Here is a 20,272-nt window from a genome sequence, read left to right as displayed (position 1 = left end):
TATAATTTTGACGACTTCTCATGAGAACTTGATATTTCTCATTCTGTGGAGGAATATATTGTTCCTACAAACATATTGATAGTTCTCACAACATAGTGGAAATGCAGAGATATAAAATGTTTCACAGCAGCTTCTAAACCAGTTCTCTGTGTGTTCTGTCTCTCTCTCTTTCTGCTCTCTCTCTCTCTCTACTGAAAATGACGTCTAAGAAAAGGTTTTCTCTCAGTGAGGATTTCTCACATCTCTTTCACCATGACAGAGACATAGAGGAGAATGTGTCTGAGAAAAAGGAGGACTTTAGAGAGGATCCTGATTATAATGAATCCTCCTCTGATGAGAATGAGCCCTTTACTGTAGACCCTCTTTTTGTCTCTCAACCAATAGAAAACAGACTACCTTCCAAAAGTGAAAAGTTATTATGGTCTGTCTCCTCACTGATGATAGGCTTAGTGCTGCTAATGTAATCAGAATAGTTCCAGGTCTCAGCAGATACGCTGTCCAAACATAAAATCAGCATTTAAGTTCTTCAGAACACCATCAATCTAAAAGGATAAACTACTTTAGATAATACGTTTAGAGGGAGGTGTGTGTTTAGAGGGATAGTTAGAAAGACTTGGATTTAATCCCACATGTAAGTCTACATTGTGTTGCTCAGTTTGGAGAGTACAAGTGAAAAGGTGAAGAAAGAACAGGTGTTTGGGCTGCAGACAGATCCAGCACGTCTCTAAACACAGTCCATGTCTCCTCCGTGTCCTACGCTTCAATAGCACAGAAACAAGGCAGGACTGATGAGAGCTTAATAAGCTCAGCAATATGGGATGAATGGAACAAGTAGGATCTTCTTCTTTACAATCCAGACTCCCATGTGACTGAGCATGAATTTCTGCTCGTTTGTTTTTTTCCTGTGGTCAAATTGGCCCTAAACAGAATACTTGTTACTATTCAAGAGAACATTAAATCTTTTTCATTACAAATGTTTTTTTAATGACTATTCAAGGAGTCAACAAACAAATATAGCATGTGACATAAACTTGGGTAAAAATGTTCTTAATATATAATAATTTTGGTAGTTTGAAATAGCTGGGGTGAAATTGACCCCAAACATAAAAGGTGTTAGTAAATCTGAAGGGAACAGGAGGGTTAAAACTACCCCAACAAATAGCACTTACCAATTTTACTCAAAGGTCAGAACTATTGTTCAAGTAGAAATTGGGACATTTCTTTTCCACACTTTCTTTGAAACAAAGATCCATTAGAACAATAGTCCTGACCTTTGAGTAAAATTTGGTAAGTGTTATTTTTTGGGTAGTTTTAAGTGACCTAAGCAACCAGGGGTGTTTGTCTCATATTTCTACACAGAACCAGATATAACATCAGTAACGTCTTCCTTTAATATGTACAACATTTTGTGTAAAAGTTGGCTAATATTTTGTAGTAGAATGAGAATGCTTGCTGGACTCATTTTGGAAAAGTTAAAAAAAAGTTTTTTTTATCATTCTATGAACAAATAAACTCAAACAAATCCATTTTATTTTTACAAATAATTAGTTTAAAAATTGAAATTTGCATATGAAGTTTAAAATGCTTTTACAAGTGTGAAGTACCCTTCTATACAGAAATCAGGATGGTCCATTGTGATGTCAGAGAGGGATTTTACAGGGAGGAGCTGTGAATGACCTCAATTTATGGAAAGCTTTCAGAATGCATAAATAGAAAGACTTTAGACAATTTTTTTTAATTAGATTTTCTTTTTAAATCAATTTAAATTAAATTGAAGATGATAAAAATGGTTAAAAACTAGTGTTTATTTATTTAGTTTTCACTTAAATGTCCCCTTTGTGGTTAAAGTGCAACCAGAAACAAACAAAAAAAACCTATTGTAAACAGTGAGAACGTCCAGTATCTTTTAGAAAGCTTTCTCCAACATATTTTAGGTACTGACACAATGCACTCTCAAACTTAAACAATAAATAAATAAAGCCTCCCTCAAAAAAAACAAATAGAAAAAATAAAATGGTGACCTTTTTGATAAAACTTACAAAATAGAAAACACAATTTAATATGCTATTAAGCAAAGACTTTTCCCCATTGGGCTTGAATTGCAAAACAAATCTTTTAAATAAGTGCCAGTGTTCTATAAAATGTTCTATAAATGCTTGTTTTACTTTGGATGGTGTGCTGCTGCTGCGTTCATTTGGCTGGGAGAAATACTTTTCTTTTCCCACTCCGCTACACGCTTCTGTTTAAGGTATAGAGATAAATTTGTCGCGCTGCTTTGTTTAGAAGCAATCGGTTTTAAACGCACAGTGAGGATCTGTTTGGTCTATCCACGTCCTACGCGGCAAAACCGAACCAATTCTGGGCACAAGCTCTGCTGTCATGTATTGTGTTGTGCGGTGTGTGGGGAGCGCGTGCGGGAGGGAGGGAGGGAGGTGTGGGGTCTGCGCGCGGGAGGGAGGGGGAGAGAGGGGCGGGGCTAAGCCTGTGGTACAGGAGCTCACAGGGGCGCGTCGGTGGTGAAACCGTCCTTAACTGTAAATTCGAATTAATCGATAAAATCGATTAATCGCCCAGCTCTATAGACAAGGTGAGCAACAAACAAGATCTGCTGCAGTACGATCTCCTTTTCAAGAACCTGCAGGACATCAAGAAGGTAAATGCAAAGAAAATGTAACCATAATATTTTAAAGTATGTTTTTTTAAAAACTCTACCAGAATCAATGTCAGAATTGGTACTTTAACAACAGCACTGATCTTTCCATAGCAATTAGTAAGTGCTATTTTTTGGAGTTGTACAGGAGCAAGGAGCAATCAGAGAATCTCTATAGAGGAAAAACTCAGTTCAGAATCTGCTCTGAATCTCAGCCTCTCAACAGAGTCTTAAATGTATAAAAGCTTAAAAACACATTTTTATTATAAAAAGTATCAAACGTTTAAAAATGTTTAAATGTGTGATATTTTATAGAATAAAATTGCACTAATTTCCTCAAAGCAGCACAACTACAACTATTTTATCACTGCAGAGATAATTATTAAAGCTTTTAAACTGCATTTATAATCCTTTTAAACAAGATCTGTGTGTAACTCCAGCATCAGTCCAGCATATGCTAGGAATGCTAGTACATTTACTGAATAAAAAACATTTGTAGAAAATAGAAATATAGGGGTATGTTTTCTTTCCTATTTTAGTGAAATACTTTGTTCTACTTTGTAAAATTAAAGAAAAATCCCAGAGAAGTAGTTATACAGTGTTTTAAATGAGAGTTTTAGCTGTTTAGCTCCATTCAGCTCCATGCATTGAGGACTCCCTCGCGGGCTCCCTCTAGCGGTGATGGGGTATAATGTGATATAGCGGGAGAGGGGGCGGGGCTCTACATAACCCGGATGAGGCTGAGCTTCCGGGGTCTGTAGCTGGAGCGCCGGAGGAAGAGAAGGATCAGCTGAACTACAGAAGGTAGAATCTCTCTCTCTCTCTCTCTCTCTCTCTCTCTCTCTCTCTATCTCTATCTCTCTATCTCTCTTTTAAAGGTGAGCGAGCGCTGGATGTTAATCTACACAGATTTCTCTTCTGAAAACTGTTTATTTGGGTGTAAAGCACTTCTGTTTATTTACAGTAAGCTTAGATTTACAGATTTTTCCAGCACTGAGGCAGGAGCATTAGCATTAGCAAAATTAGCTTGTAAAATGACCCAGTGTTGTTACCAATACCACACCTAACAGCTAAAGTTAACTATAAAGGATAGATTTAACCATTACAGACAGATTTTTCATATTTAGGCTATGTAACAACACATTTAATGTGTTTAAGACATTCAGGCTGCTAAGAGTATTTTATTGTTTGGAAGTGCCAGCTAGTTTAGATTAGCTAACTATCTAGATATCATTGGCCAGGTTAGCTAAAGGTGGCTAGAACATTAACTTACCTACAAAATTAAAAGTTTGTGCTGTTCTTCTGTGCTTTACCGCAGAAGCTCCGGTGAGTTCAGATAAGTACCAGATAAAGAATATAAATATTTATGTTTTGTAAGGAGCTTAAAATGTTAATACGAGAGTTAAAATGTTATTCATTTTAGCCTTCATTCAGCTAAAGCTGAAGGCTAGCAGGCGGAAGCTAGCAGCGATTAGCATTAGTGATTGGGTTAAATGTGTAAATATATCATGTTATGTGTAAAATATGGCTGTTTGTAAGCTTAGCTTGCAGTAAATTGCCCCAAACTGAAATATACATTTTAGTCTGGGGCTTGTAAAAGCTTTTACTGATACTGTGTTTTTGTTTTAATATTATTTTATGCTGTGCTACACACAGTTTTATCAGTTGTAGACACAGAAGAAATGTCTTGTTTCAGTCGTGACTACAATAAAGTAAATATTTCATGCTAAAAGGGACAAATTGATCATGGTTGTAATTATTTTGTGTGTGCTTTGTACTTTCTGGTGGAAAAGTGTATATGTGTGTGTGTGTGTATATATATATGTACAAAAAAACAAAACAAGTTCACGAGTGCGTATCAATGTTAGATAATGTGTTAGAAAATAATGAACTGTTATCAAGAACTGTAAAAACTCAGGTTTTCAAGCATTGATTTGGATAACTGTCTTTGGTTAATATTTGTGGAAACTTTTATCATTTAATTTAATGTAAATGTTTTGTCTGTGTCCTTGTACTTTTAGCTTTTTGTGCTTCAGGTCAGAACATCTCATTCTGAAATATTGAAAAACTAATAAATTATATATTTTTTTGACCATTATTGAGAAAACTTAACAAAATAACAAGCAAGTTGTACATTGTGTCTCTGGCAACCAGCCTACAAGGTCAATATAGTAGAGTGGTAGAAGTATGGAATAATGTATTATAGTGTAAAGTGAGATACTAATGTAGTAGTAAAACATTGTATTCGGTATGTAGAATTGTTTCTGCTACACAAATTCAGCCTGCTGACAGTTATATATAACTATATATTATAATGTCTATGGAGTTAGAATAAAAGTTCTGAAACCTTTATGGTGTCCCAGTTGTTTGTCCATATAGTGAAACTGATCTAGGTACTTTTGGATAATTGACCTGCTTTTATTTTAATATACAATTAATTCATTTTTGTTTTTTCCAGAAATAAAAATATTCCTGGTTTTCTCCAGAAATTCATCACTACCAACAACCAGGATAATTAACAAAAAGCAATGTTAAACTGCTGAAAGAGGTGAAGTACAAGCCGTCCAGAAGAATCTCCTGAAAACGCAGAAATTGTTTGCTACATTTCACAGACAGATGGAGCCAAGTCCCAACATGGAGAAACATCAGCACTCTGTCAAGAGTTTTACTAAACAGAGTGATCTCAAAAAACACCAGCGCATTCACACAGGAGAGAAACCACATCACTGCTCAGACTGTGGGAAGAGTTTTACTAAACAGAGTAATCTCAAAAATCACCAGCGCATTCACACAGGAGAGAAACCGTATTACTGCTCAGACTGTGGTAAGAGTTTTACTAGACAGAGTAATCTCAAAAAACACCAGCGCATTCACACAGGAGAGAAACCGTATCACTGCTCAGACTGTGGGAAGAGTTTTACTAAACAGAGTACTCTCAATAATCACCAGCGCATTCACACAGGAGAGAAACCGTATTACTGCTCAGACTGTGGGAAGAGTTTTACTAAACAGAGTACTCTCAATAATCACCAGCGCATTCACACAGGAGAGAAACCGTATTACTGCTTAGACTGTGGAAAGAGTTTTACTGAACAGAGTACTCTCAAAATTCACCAGCGCATTCACACAGGAGAGAAACCGTATTACTGCTCAGACTGTGGGAAGAGTTTTAATCAACAGAGTCATCTCAATAATCACCAGCGCATTCACACCGGAGAGAAACCGTATTACTGCTCAGACTGTGGGAAGAGTTTTACTACACAGAGTACTCTCAATAATCACCAGCGCATTCACATAGGAGAGAAACCTTATTACTGCTCAGACTGTGGGAGGAGTTTTACTCAACAGAGTAAACTCAAAAAACACAAGTGCATTCACACAGGAGAGAAACCTTATTACTGCTCAGACTGTGGGAGGAGTTTTACTCAACAGAGTAAACTCAAAAAACACAAGTGCATTCACACAGGAGAGAAAACTATCCCAAATTTGTTCCACTGCAATAAAAAGCGCAAATCGTAAATCTTTCAGACAGAACACCTTATCCTACACAAATGTTTCACTTTGTCACTTGGGACACGTTCCACCAGAAACAAACATGAACTGAATTTAACAATGGATTTTACAGGTTCAGCAAAATGAATCTGATCCAGCGATGATGTTTATTGAATTTAATGTTATGTTTTCTTGCATGTTTGATATTCCAGGACATTCTTCGTGAGACACAGCTCAGTTTTTAGGGTAGTTACGGTAGGAGTTCAGTTCTGAAGAAGGGAAGGTTGTTTAAGTTCGAGTGAGGGCACTGCCAGTGCTTGCACCAGATGTTAGGTTAGCATAATTTAGTCTTTAAAATGTAGATGTTGCTAGGAGTACAGTAGGATTCTTAGTCTGCAACTAAGCATTTTGGATCAAACCTTCAGTGCTTATGCCTAAAAGGTTTTGAATGCATTTAATCGCTTTTCTAGTATATACAGATTCAATTATTTCCATTAATTTCTAGTATCTCTGTTTTTCCTCTGTGGAAGCCGTCCTCAGTTCCCCAAGCTTAGCATAGCTTACTTTAATGCTATCAACTGCCAGGCCACCCATATGAAAGGATAAGGGGAAAACACCACCTGAGGAACTCCAGAGAGAGAGTGTGCTTCCAAAAGTGTGACCCAGAGCCACAGAGAGACGACACTGTGCCAGGTGGAGCATTCAGACCCCACAGAGAGGCCAACAAAATCTTTTCCAGAGGTTTAATAAAACGCTCCAGCCGTAGTTCTCATACTGAAATCAACCCCCTCCAGACCTGTATAGCGCAGTAAAGTTGCTGGCTCATTTATTGCCCCTGCTGTTGTTCTCTCTGTTACCATAGAGGGATATTTGGTTAATGTTTAACTCAAGTTTTTTACTCTTTTTCTTATTAGATATTGTATCTTGCTTAAGACTTTTTAATCTCCAAAGTTACTAAGAATATCCAATTGATTTAGTTCATTGATTGTTTTTATCCAGTACCAACTATTATCCTTGCATTGCTTCACATCTATATTTACTAGGGGTGCAGGAAAAAATCGATTGGAGCTAACATTGAACGATTCAGAATCGATTCTCATTTTCCAAAAAAACGTGTTTTTTGGGTGAAGCTACTGTCGCGCTGAGCTTTTTAACTGTCCCTGCGGAGCTCTTTAACTGTTAAAAAGCTCTGCGCGACAGTAGGTGAACTCCCAGTTAGGCAACAGAGGGGTGTGCATGCTAAAAGCTAGTGTATTTAGTATCTTCTCTGCTTGTTACATAATTATAGCCTATCTAACGTTCCACTCTTGACCTTGTGGCTGTTTGAGGTTTTTTTCCAGTTTTAACAATGTCTTCCTTTTAGAAATGAATACAGGATTAGTCAACCATGCTAGAAATTAATCATTCATTATTGTGGCACTGTCACTATATTGCAAAAATATTTTATACAGTAAGGAACCTAAGTTTATTGTTTGAAATAAATGTTCTGTTTGTTTAAATTGTCCTTTCATCTTTTTATCTTCTCACATAATTTAAACAAAATTTATAGGCCATTTGAATTGATAAATCATTCTAGAATCGAAAATTGTTTCTGAATCGAACCTTGACCCCAAAAATCGGAATCAAATCAAATCGAAACACTGAGAGATTCATACCCCTAATATTTACTCGTGTGTGTTTCAATAAAATGCTTTTATATTGCAAGATCTGCAATCTCGTGTTTTCTCACTATATGGTTGATAACCTTTCTGTGACCTGGAACCTATCCATCCTGAGCCTGTTTTATGTTATTATTTGGTGAAGGGTGTGATTGGAGATAACCACACCTGCACACTCTTATTTTTAAATGTTTTATACATTTATATATACAGTTATTACTTTTTCTGTTCACTTAATAATTTATTTAAAAACTGCTTTCTTTTTAACTGTCACAATGACGCAGGGCTTTGAAGGTTGTTTGTACTTTTTCAGAAATCAGGAAGGTCAGAGTGTTTTCATCAACAATGAGAGCTGTGAGGAGAACGTGGCCCTGAGTGGCAGAGAAGCTTCACTGCTGTTCTGCTGTTCTGGGACCAGTGCATATGAACTAGGAGACAACAAGCTATCTGAGTGAAGTGCTGGGAACCTCTCCTCAGATATCCAGCGCTTGCCTGTTCTACACGCCGTAAAGTCGCACACAGGCCAGAAGATATTTCCATCCACTCTTTTCCTCTGTTTCATCTTCTCACAGACTTTAGGGCACATAAGGATTGTTTGGAACACAAGGACTGTCTGCTGTGTTCATGAAGGACACAGAGCTGAACAACATCATGCTGCTTGGATTAAGTCTGGAGGGCTCCCTCTCTCTCTCTGGGTTGTGAATGTGTTGATCTATCACGATTTTATTACACTATGTGTTCACTCGTTGATGTACTTTTATTCTTTTCTAATATATATTTATATATATATGTAATGCTGAAACTATGCTTTTTCCAGTGAACTTTCATACATTTTAAATTCTAAGCTCTGACTCATTGGTCATCATTTCGTGTTCATAACACTAACTTTACCAAGAGCAGATGCGGTCACTGCACTGCCGTGCCGACTGCAACCGAGTGTATTTGCTGTCAGGAAGCTAACGTGGACCATTTGCTCAGAGATCTTCCCTGCAGAACCCTGAGCAGAACTTTTCAGATGCTTGTCTGAGAGCAAGAATTTTTGGAGGTGTTTATTCTCTCTCTGTGTGAGGTCCATGCAGAACCCCTGCAGCCCATCAACAGCAGGTATTGCCATCCCATTAACTAGCCTGTTTATATACATTTAAATATTTAGCATGTAAAGTCCAGAGTTCATTAAGACTGATTGTTGATAAACTGTTTAAAGTTAAAAGGCTTGCTGGGTAGCTAGCTTCATTTAGCTAGTGTAAGCTAGCATTGGCTAGCTATCTTAACAAGGCTATCATTAGCTATTTAGCTAACTAACTTAGCAGGCTAAGTAGCTAATGCTAGCTTTGTTATCTGTTATCAGCTGTGTGTCGTTTGGCTCATTCCGTGCAGCTCACAGCTGCTGCTTTTATAGTAACTCCAGTCGGACGGTCTGTACATCCCAGCTGTTCAGAGTTAAAATTAAAAAGGAGGAAAAAAGCCTTGGACTTCAGCTTATTTGTCCAGCGAACGACTAAATTAATGCTCCTGACTCAACAACCCTCTCCTCCATAGTCTTCGAGTAGAAAATGCTTGCTACTAACCCTAGCATTGCGGCTAACCCTATAAAATTATACTACACCCAGTATTGCTACACCCAGGGGCAATACAAAGGTGCCCTCTTTGCATCTATTTTTGGTTTGGCTTTTATTATCCATTAAGGAACCAGTGTAGGCTAATAGTTATTTATATGTTAGGCGTTGGAGAACCAACCTCGAGACGTCACTTTCAGTGCTGGGACAAGATGGCGCTACACTTACTGAAAAAAATGACGTTTAGATTGCTTATTATTTTAATTCAGTTTTACTGACAACTGTTAAACTAATGAAATTTGTTAGAGTAAAAACTCATCTTGCGAATTATATTAAATATTGAAGTGTTTCATGTCCACTTTAACATTAGCTAACTAAGACATTCCAAACTGAAAAAAAGTAGATAACGTTAGCTAAAGTAGATAACTAAAATATTCCACTGAAATAAAGTAGTTAACATTAGCTAACCTAGCTGGCTTAATCTTTCCACTCTGAAATAAAGTAGTTAACGTTAGCTAATCTAGCTAGCTAAAACATTCCACATGTAAACAAAGTAGTTAAAATTACCTAAAGTAGCTAGCTAAAACATCCCACACTGAAATAAAGTAGTTAAAATGACCTAAAGTAGCTAGCTAAAACATTACACACTGAAACAAAGTAGTTAACATTAGCTAATGTAGCTAGCTAAATCTTTTCACTTTGAAATAAAGTTAAAATAAAGTAATTAATATTAGCTAACCTAGCTAGCTAAAACATTCCACACTGAAATAAAATAGTTAATATTAGCTAACCTAACTAGCTATAAAGATTCCACACTGAAATAAAGTAGTTCAAATTACCTAAAGTTGCTAGCTGAAACATTACACACTGAAATAAAATAGTTAATATTAGCTAACCTAGCTAGCTATAAAGATTCCACACTGAAATAAAGTAGTTCAAATTACCTAAAGTTGCTAGCTGAAACATTACACACTGAAATAAAGTAGTTAACATTAGCTAACCTAGCTAAAACATTCGACACTGAAATAAAGTAGATAACATCAGGTAACCTAGCTAGCTAAAACATTCGACACTGAAATAAAGTAGTTAACATTAGCTAACCTAGCTAACTAAAATCATTCCACACTGAAATGAAGTAGTTAACATTAGCTAACCTAGCTAACTAACACATTCCACACTGAAATGAAGTAGTTAACATTAGCTAACCTAGCTAACTAAAACATTCCACTCTGAAAAAAGTAGTTAACATTAGCTAACCTAGCTAACAATCATTTCACTCTGAAAAAAAGTAGTTAACATTAGCTAACCTAGCTAACAATCATTTCACTCTGAAATAAAGTAGTTAACATTAGCTAACCTAGCTAGCTAAAACATTCCACACTCAAATAAAGTAGTTAACATTAGCTAACCTAGCTAGCTAAAACATTCGACACTGAAATAAAGTAGTTAACATTAGCTAACCTAGCTAAAACATTCGACACTGAAATAAAGTAGATAACATTAGCTAACCTAGCTAACTAAAACATTCCACACTGAAATAAAGTAGTTAACATTAGTTAACCTAGCTAACAATCATTCCACTCTGAAAAAAGTAGTTAACATTAGCTAACCTAGCTAACAATCATTCCACTATGAAAAAAAGTAGTTAACATTAGCTAACCTAGCTAGCTAAAACATTGCACACTCAAATAAAGTAGTTAACGTTAGATAACCTAGCTAGCTAAAACATTCCACACTGAAATAAAGTAGTTAACATTAGCTAACGTAGCTAGCTAAAACATTCTACACTGAAATAAAGTAGTTAACATTAGCTAACCTAGCTAACTAAAATCATTCCACACTGAAATAAATTAGTTAACATTAGCTAACCTAGCTAACAATCATTCCACTCTGAAAAAAAGTAGTTAACATTAGCTAACCTAGCTAGCTAAAACATTCTACACTCAAATAAAGTAGTTAATGTTAGCTAATGAAGACTAACTGTTTATTTTACCTTGAGTGTATTGACAAATATCTTTCAATTATGATTACTTATCTTAGTATCTATATTTACATAATCACTGTGTGAAACCTTGTATTTTATATGCATAACCAATACTCACATTGTATTTGATCATCTTTATTACTCACAGTGTATTTTACACGCATTTATATAAAAGATTAACCAATACTCACAATATATATTATTTACACATATAGATAAACATTGTTTGATCAGGCATGTGACTAACACAGACTCTATTATATGACAAATTAACCCACATGATACATTTACTAACACATTAACATATAACATATGAGATGTAGCTCAGGCTTGAAGTATTTTTTGTTTACTGCATGACCCTAACTAACGGTCATCAATTCGACTGGTACGCTCGGTACGGGGCTAAATTGCTACAGAAGAGGCCTTAGTTCAAAGCGGCCTTGGTGAGCAAGTGCCTCCCTAAAACTTCTTCTTCAAAGAGGGGGGTGACGCACACTCACACAGGCCAAACATTAGTGGTCCGGTCAGACACGTGAAACTTGAGTACTAACACGTGAAATTATGCATATTAACATGAGCTAATCGTTAGCAACGCCTCATCAGCAGGTTTCACGTCATTTGGGGTATAAAACATGGAGTCAGATAAGAGGGGGGTCAGAACTTATGCTGGGTGGCTGTTAGACGGTCTTTCATGTGTTGGTTCTCCTGAATATTCAGTTTGTAATAAATACTTGGTTTGCTTTCAGCTTCACTCCACCTGTCTGACTCTCTCTATCAAACGAACACGCAGGGGAGTTGTACCCCGGACGAGAGGTGGGGGTAGCCCACCTCACATTTTTCATTTTTACAACAATTTGGTGACCCCGACCTCTGAACGAGTCTGACGAAGGACAGCATCCGGCACTGATCCACTCACGGCCGAACTTAAAAACACAGGTAAGCAGAGCCTGTTTCATCAAATTCTGCATATTGGCTATTTCAAATTTGAGTGGAGCGGCGCTCTGGCTGCTGTCCGGAGGGAAGCAGGTAGCATACCAATGTATTTTACTTGTTATTTGTATATATAGGTGAGTTGAGACAAAGGGTGATTTTGAGGATTGGGAGCTGGCGTGCCCCCCCGACTTCTGACGAGATGTTCGGATAACTGCCAGGTGTAAGCCTACCTCGAGATTGATCCGCTCGTAAATTGGTTCAGAAAATAACAAAAACAAATAAAAAACAAATAAAATAAAATATCATAAAAAGTACACACATGAGGTTCAGAAAATAACAAAAACAAATAAAAAACGAATAAAATAAAATATCATAAAAAGTAAATAAATGAATAAATAAAATATATAATACTAATAATAATAATATAAGCAGATACTGTTGCTGCTCTAGACATTTGGTATTATTAGTAGGCGCTGTAACTATTATGAACTTCTACTAGTTGTATAAATAATAGTTCTGGTATGATACGGTGGTTGTAAGGATTTGTTCTTAAATGATGACAATTCTAGCATTGGATAACAGGTGTGCCTTGCCAGGCAGGGGGCTGTATTCCCATAGATTAATGATTTGTTATTAATACAGATAGAAATAATTGACAAAAGATCGGGTTAATATATTGGGCGTTTCATGTTAAAAGTTGCGGGCTTTAAGAAGCGTGACTGGGACCATATGGGTGTTAGTTTAACATAAATGAGTAGCTTAAAAGTGTGAACGGGGTCCTTAGGTGTAATTGAAGGCGGACCGGGAGCGGTATCTCGCGGGTGAGCAGCGACCCACTGCTTGTGTGCATGGCTTATTCGTGTCTTGTCTGGGGTAGAAGAAAACAAATAAAAAGGGGTATACATAGCAGTATAAACTATAAGTTTGAGGGAAGTGAGTCTGTGGCCAATAATTGTGAGAGTGTATGCATGTGTATGTGTGCTTATTCCAGGGACTGAGTGTGTCTGACTTTGTGATTGTGTATGTGCGACTGACAGAGAGAAAAAGAAAAGGGTCTACGAGTGTCTGTTACAGGGATTAAAAGTGTGCCTGTGAGTGTGAAAGTGTGCGTGTCCAGTTTTCCTGAGAGAGAAACAGAAAATGTGTATCTTGTGTGGCGGAGAGAAAGAATGTGTGTGTGGCAGTGAGTGAGAAAGTGTATGGCAGCGAATTAGACAGTGTGTGTAAGACAGAAGTGTGTGCGTATGTGTTGGAGTGTGTGTGAAACTGTGTGTGAGCGGAGCTCCTGTGAGCGGTGTGATTGGTTGAGTGTACGAACTCTTGTGTGTCAACGAAATAGGAATGGATGAGTCCCACTGCAGGGGAGGAGTCCAAGGTGAAGTAGGTGGAGTTGGTTCGGCCTATTGGTTTTAGACTGAGAGGTTGGTTATTTGTGAATTAACACTTGTGAGATATCATAGAAAATAGACCATCAGTTCAGTAGGGAAATAGAGTAATACACAGTGAAAATGGGGGACAGAGGTGAACAGGGGGAAAAGGCTTTTGTATGGGTAGATAGATATATATATATAAGAAACTATAAGGATATACAAAACCTAACTATACAAGGTTAGGATCTATCTGTAAACGGAGCAGTGCAGTAGATGTTACTAATGGTCATAAATAATTAAATAATTAACAGAGTAAAGTGCAATGACATCTATTATGACGGTGACTAATGTGAAATAGAAATATAATATAATATACATATGCATACGTTAGAAGACAGTTCTAAAATGAAAATGTGAAAATGTGAATACCCAATCATGAGTGAAGTATACTTTAATGTAAGCAAGGTTGGGGAAGTGTTAATATTAATAATTAAGTTGTTGAATAATGGTGTGTGACTGGATAGATAATTAGAGAATTTAGAGAATTTAATAAAGGGATTATGGGGTTGATTAGCAAAACAAATAAAAAAGGAAAAAAGAAAAAGAAAAGGGGGAGTCAGAATTGAGGAACATAATTGGCTTTTTGGGTAGTGGACTATATCTTGGGGGCCCTAACCTAACAGGGACATATGTCTAACTCTATATTCTATAAGCAAATCTAATAATGGAAATAATGAAGGTGTGTGGCGGTGTCGGAATCGTTTCCTATTGCAGAAATACTAAGCAATTTGCATTGGCCATTTTTGCAGTGCTTTGTAAAAACTGAGCAGTACATTTTTCCCCATATAGTTCCCTATTAATTACATTATATTATAATGATATTGTACAGAAGATGTATGCTAGAAATTCCACATAAACATGGTTTATTATTTGATTTTTAAATAATCAGTTCAATAAATAGAAAATGCTACATAGTGAATAGTGAATGAGTTAAGGAGTGAGCCATTCCAAACACAGCTTTTTCTATCAGGTGATTTAGTCAATTATCGTACTATTCGTTTCTTATTCAGACTAATCTCAGTTCAGTCCTAGCTGAATGAGACTTATATAAGACAGATGTAATATCTAATTTCTCTATGATCTCATGTATATCCGTCTATGCTGATATTTTGATTATCTTAAGAGCGATAGTAGATTTCAGAAAACAGTGAGGACAGACCTTATTTTTATTATTATTATTATTATTTTTAAGGAAACGCAGTGTTGCATCTATTTCAAGCTACAGGGAATTTGGTATTTTTCTGATAAGGAGACATAATCAAATGTATTGAGCTTTCTATTTTGCTTTCAATACGCTTTACTTTCTGCAACGAAGAACTTGCTTTACTTTCTTTGCTTTACGGTATTAAATTAGACTAGAAAGAGATCTGGAAAACAGCATAAATTTAGTTTTCATGCTTTTACAATGTCACCTATAAAACAAATCCATAATTTTCTGGCTGTAGCATGAACAAAATCAGCTAAGCAATATAAACTTGTTTCATCTGCATAATGGTAAGGTTTGCAATCTGAGAAGCAGAGCCAGCAATATAATTTATGTATATATATATTAAATAAAACTGGACCAAAATTTAACCTTGTGGTACACCTTTAAGGTACAGATGCCAAATCTGAATAATTATTCATTGACATGCACTCTTTTGGGTCTAGTCCAGAGCAGTGTCATCAAAGCAAATAATTTAAGCTAAATTAAGTGGGAGAGAAAAGGTGATAATGATGGTAATAAATGAAATATGTATACAATAATAACGAATAATAAACCATGGGTACTTGGTGCCTTGCACAGGCTTTCACGGTAAACACCAGAGTGTGAGTTTATGACAGTGTGACATACCTGGGTTTGTGCTCCCTAACCATGCCCTGCAGGAACACTACAGCACTGAATGTTGATTAAACAGTGCTGCTACGCTGTGTGTGGTTCAGTGGGATAGGCTGGTTAGCCAAAGACGGGTAAGATCCCAACGTACTACAACGGGACAACCTAAGGCAGGCACAGTCTCGATCTGACCACCACATGCATTTTAACAGAAAACGGAGAAAACATCGTGGAAGGGAAGCGCAGCCCAGGGGGAGAGTGAGTGGATGAATGGAGTGATGGGGTGTGTGTCGGTGGAGGCCTGGGCAGGGTACGCCAGCTCAATGGACAGTAAGAGGGTGAAGCAATTTTGCGTTAAGTTCTCTGAAACAGAAATTCTGTTTCAGAAAAAGGGGGAGATGTGAATAGATGATCATTATTACCACCATTATTTGCCCAATAATTATTTTATACTTTTTATCTTTTTTAAACCTATTACCTTTTTCATCCCTCACCACTATTACTAAAATTTTTGACCAATCATTATTTTATAGACATAGAGCATTTTTTAAACTGTTTATCTTTCTAAAGTTTGGTTTTAAAACAACCACTATGCAGATGAGCAATTACTTTCAGCAATATTGTAAAAGTTTTAGCTTTTAAGACAAACTCAATCCTAACTTTAAAATAAGAAATGTAGACACTTTACAATCCACAAAATTGAACTTTCACTATTCATCATGTAAGCCATTTTTTGAACAAGAAAAACAATGTGTGAGGCTTGATAAATTGTTTAAGGAAATAGATGTATTGTTGATAATTGTGAAAAGCAATCTGCTTGGCATTGTATATGCATAAATACATATTGAAAATATTGAAAAGTAAATGAAAAGCATTGTTTGGATTTACTTGCTATAATAACGTGGACAAAGCAAAGCATAACATCTGTGTTTATTAATATTGATAATATTATTGTCTGTAATGGAACGATTGATACAGAGAAAAATAATCACATTCCACTTCTCCCAATTCTTAAAGCACTTCTATTCAAATCTAGAAATCAAGGCTTTATAAAAATCTTGGGAACTGAATAAAGTCAGAAATATAATTTCTTAGTAAAATAGCACACTACAGAAAATTAAAGTGGCAGGTAAAATAATATAGCCACAAACAGTAATTCTGAAGTTCAAGCAAAAGTAACCCAAGAAAGCCCAGTACATCAATATGGAACCCTGCCTGAGACAGAAGCCACATTATGTGTAGTTTGTGCAGAATTTAAAACTTTGGGCCCTGATATTCTATCAATCAGTGTGGATATGGAGGGGAAAATAGAGCAGCTGATCATTACGATCTATGTAAAAAACATGATTTAGATGTATTTCCAGGTGTTTGTTTCTTATCTATTATCTATATAGTTTTACCAATACAATATGAGAAGCTTTCAGTGGGAGGTTTAACAGCAGGTGCATTTAAAGCAACAGCTTTGGGCTGTGAAGCAGTAAAATATGGTCTGTACGATGATACTGCAGAGTTGAGGTGTGTTTTGGTAGTGTTTGTGAGAGTGGAAGTGTTTGAGTTTGTGAGTGTACGCATGCACGAGAAATAGTGTGTGTCTAGTGGTAAACTGGGTGGTGAACATTAGTAGTGTTTGTAAGAGCTAATTTGGATATAACAGAGCCACAGGGAAGCAGTTACACTAAAAGGGAAAGGGATGTGAACAAAAGGAAGGTAAAAGCAAGTAATTAATGGTGATGATAATTAAATGTTGCAATTTAAAATTGAAAATTCCTAAAAGTTAGGGATTTAAAGAAATGACTAAATGTTAGGGATTTAAAGCACATTTGACAGTAAAGATCATGATTGAGTATAACTGAAAATCAGGACAACTGAAGAAGGTAAGAAAACAAAAATTAGGCTAAAATCTGTGCACAGACAAAATTTAAATATGAAATAATTAACTTTCAAGGGGAAATTAGAGCTCAAGTTAAGTGTGATAAATGTATTTTAACCTTGTATTTTAACTTGCAGGAAGGAGACACGGAGGACCCCTTAAAAGACTTCCAAAATGAATAGAGAACCTTAAACATGATTATAATGAATATAAAAGTCTCGTTTCAGATCTGTTTACACAGGGGGAGAAGGAGAACGTGGTGCAAAGGTGGACCAGTCCAGACACAGAGTGAGGGCTCCTCCGCCATTGCGCACGAAAGGGGAACGAGCATGGCTGGATTGAGCCTTTCCAGGTGACTGAGAGAACAACGCACGCAGATCAACTGAAAGGCGAGGGTTCGACATGGTGCAACTGGAGCCAGTGTGCAGCCACACAGCCCAGAGGTTGCTAACTGAAATCAGGAGGAGACGAGAGAGCAGCAGCTGAATCGTCTGATTCAGACGAAGGCCCGCAGCAGGAAGGAGGGGCAGCTGAATCGTCCACAGCAGCAGACAGCACACAGCAGGGGCCGTCAGTGCCTGGCTGTGACGGAGGAGAGGAAGTGAGGGAGTAACTCATTCAGCAACGTTTCGATTGCGTCACAGTACACTACATACAGAGACTCTTAAACACATCTCATTAAAGAACACACATAGTCTTATCACACACCAACTCATACTTTTCATTCACTGATATTGCAGACATCAAGAGCCAGAATAAAGCTCTTCGTACGTGGGGCTGGGGTAGTCTAACCTCAAAACCCTGAAGCAAGAAGAAAGAAGAATAAAAAAGAAAAGAACAACACGCATTGTAATTTTAACATTTACACATATAGGGTTATAGACTGTGATTTGCTAAATTAGGGGGAACACATTGTTTTTCTTTACAGGTTGTCCTGGACATTGTTTCTTTACAGGTTGCCTTGGACTCTTGAAAAAACGGAATTGTAAAAAAATATATATACACTCTGTAACCTTAACACTTACACATATAAGGCTGTAAGATAACAAGTTTACTAAATAGTGGGAAACTTAGAGGGAAAACACATTTATGGTTTAATAATGGCTTGGTACGGAAAAAGGGGGTGGGACAGGTCAAAGTACGGACACTATAACGAACCAGCACTTCCTCTGGTTATTCCAATATGGCTCCAGATAATAATAACAGTTGCCCTCATGGGTATAATGATAATAACACTGACAAGAACAACTAACAACGGTAGAGGGAACAATTGTAAACACATCAGCAACCGTACACCCGACAAACGCAACAGCTAAAGACCAGCCCACACGGCTTAATAGAACCAAACGATCAACCATCAATCAGCCTAACTCAAAATGCATCAGGCGCTGGGGAGGTATAGAATTAGACTATTATTGGGGTGAGATGACCATATGGACAGTGAACTTATGCGACGTAGTGACTTGTGGTAAGCAGGGGTCCAAGGGGGAAGCGGTGTACTTGTGTTGGTCCCGTGATGATAATCTTAAGTGTAACCATAAGGGTGATTCTCACGAAGACCTTCACATTAACATAAAAAAGTTTTTCACCTCATTGCAACATTATTTATTTATTTTTTTTTTCTTCAAGTTGAGAAGCTAAAATAGAATGTGCATTTTACTATATTGTTTATTTTTTCATATTTTTTTAAATAGAATTTTATTATCATTTGAATCTTATATGATCCAGAATAATTCTCATTACCTTTACAGTAAATGACGAAGCTAGATCAACGGTTCAAAACATTTTTTGATGATTAATTTCATATTTCCACAACAAATCCCATCAACTTAACAGCACAGTCCTTGACAATTACTTTGATCTTTTTTATTTATTTATTTATAGTTAAGCAACTCTCAATACCGATACAACATTTGTAAAATATCTTTTAATTTTTTTAATTAATGGAAATTATTTTAGAATATGTTTGATCAAAAACTCATGTGGACAACAGGTGAGGGGTATACTATAGTAAAATGAAGAAAAGTTATGATAAGATGTGAAACATTTAACACAATTAACATTTTAGATCCATAACGGTAATGAGAACACAATTAAATGGTAATGAGATGCTCTTAGCTAATTTCACAAATAACTTAAAATGCTAATATGCTAACAACCTATAACTTTGCCAGCTGTCAAAGCCTTATATTGTGATAATATTCATGAAATAATTTATTTTTATATTTTTAAAAGTAATGAGTATTAAACCATAACGGTAATGATAATACACAGTGTCACTGAGGACAGTTTTAGCAATATTACAGATTTCTCAAAGGGAGAGAATAGTGACCAACTGACCTTATCTCCATTTTGAAGCTTGTCTCTGAAGTGATGCATCATGGGATAGCTGATCAATTTAAAGGCACAGTGTAATTTTTTAGGGGGGTAAAATCATGAAACGGTAATGAGAAAAATTGTTCGGACACAGTTATTTTGTTTAAAATCAAGTACATTTTTTGTTCAACACAAATAATATTTATATTATGTATAAATGTTGATATTTTAATTGACTTTAATCTATTTTATTGATTCAATATGCTTAGTACTTTTAATATGGTTTAACTTAAAATTAGAAAGACGGCGTACGGACACATAACAGTAATGAGAATTTCCATATATTTTTTATTTAATTTATATAAAAATAATTTTATATGAACAATTGATCCATACAGTACTACCTATTTGCTTTACACACAATATCAGAGTTTTTGTGAACTGAGTACTGATTTTAAAAAAACATTGTCATGGACATGTTCCCTGCAGCTTCATGAGAATCACCCATAACACCGACCAAGCAGCTTATTAAGCCAGACCTTGTAACAAGTGGGAACACGTAATTAG

General features: G+C 36.2%; 3 protein-coding genes and 1 pseudogene across 6 annotated transcripts in view; 3 read left to right on the top strand and 1 right to left on the bottom strand.

The window, feature by feature from the left end:
* LOC125801401 (gastrula zinc finger protein XlCGF7.1-like) overlaps positions 1-8,644 on the top strand; it is a 129,786-nt gene extending 121,142 nt beyond the window's left edge. Inside the window, exons 1-2 of one of the 3 annotated variants that reach the window (XM_049478076.1) lie at positions 3,418-3,454; positions 5,109-8,644. In XM_049478076.1, coding sequence (XP_049334033.1) covers positions 5,267-6,169 — 903 coding nt within the window. In that variant the 5' untranslated portion in view covers positions 3,418-3,454; positions 5,109-5,266 and the 3' untranslated portion in view covers positions 6,170-8,644. Of the gene's footprint in view, positions 1-3,417; positions 3,455-3,482; positions 3,529-5,108 lie in introns of those variants that run through there. The other 2 variants (XM_049478077.1, XM_049478075.1) reach the window with 2 other exon arrangements.
* Positions 1-20,272, top strand: part of LOC125801347 (zinc finger protein 271-like) — a 773,213-nt gene that overhangs the window by 53,610 nt on the left and 699,331 nt on the right. The window lies entirely within an intron of this gene.
* The window catches only part of LOC125801423 (zinc finger protein 239-like), a 124,471-nt gene that overhangs the window by 6,482 nt on the left and 97,717 nt on the right, over positions 1-20,272 (bottom strand). The window lies entirely within an intron of this gene.
* LOC125801306 (zinc finger protein 239-like) overlaps positions 3,428-20,272 on the top strand; it is a 69,022-nt pseudogene continuing 52,177 nt past the window's right edge.

The sequence above is a fragment of the Astyanax mexicanus genome, chromosome 4 (genome assembly GCF_023375975.1).
Source record: "Astyanax mexicanus isolate ESR-SI-001 chromosome 4, AstMex3_surface, whole genome shotgun sequence".
NCBI lineage: Eukaryota > Metazoa > Chordata > Actinopteri > Characiformes > Acestrorhamphidae > Astyanax > Astyanax mexicanus.
Note: the sequence above shows the minus strand (reverse complement) of the source record. Positions and strands in the feature narration are given on the sequence as shown.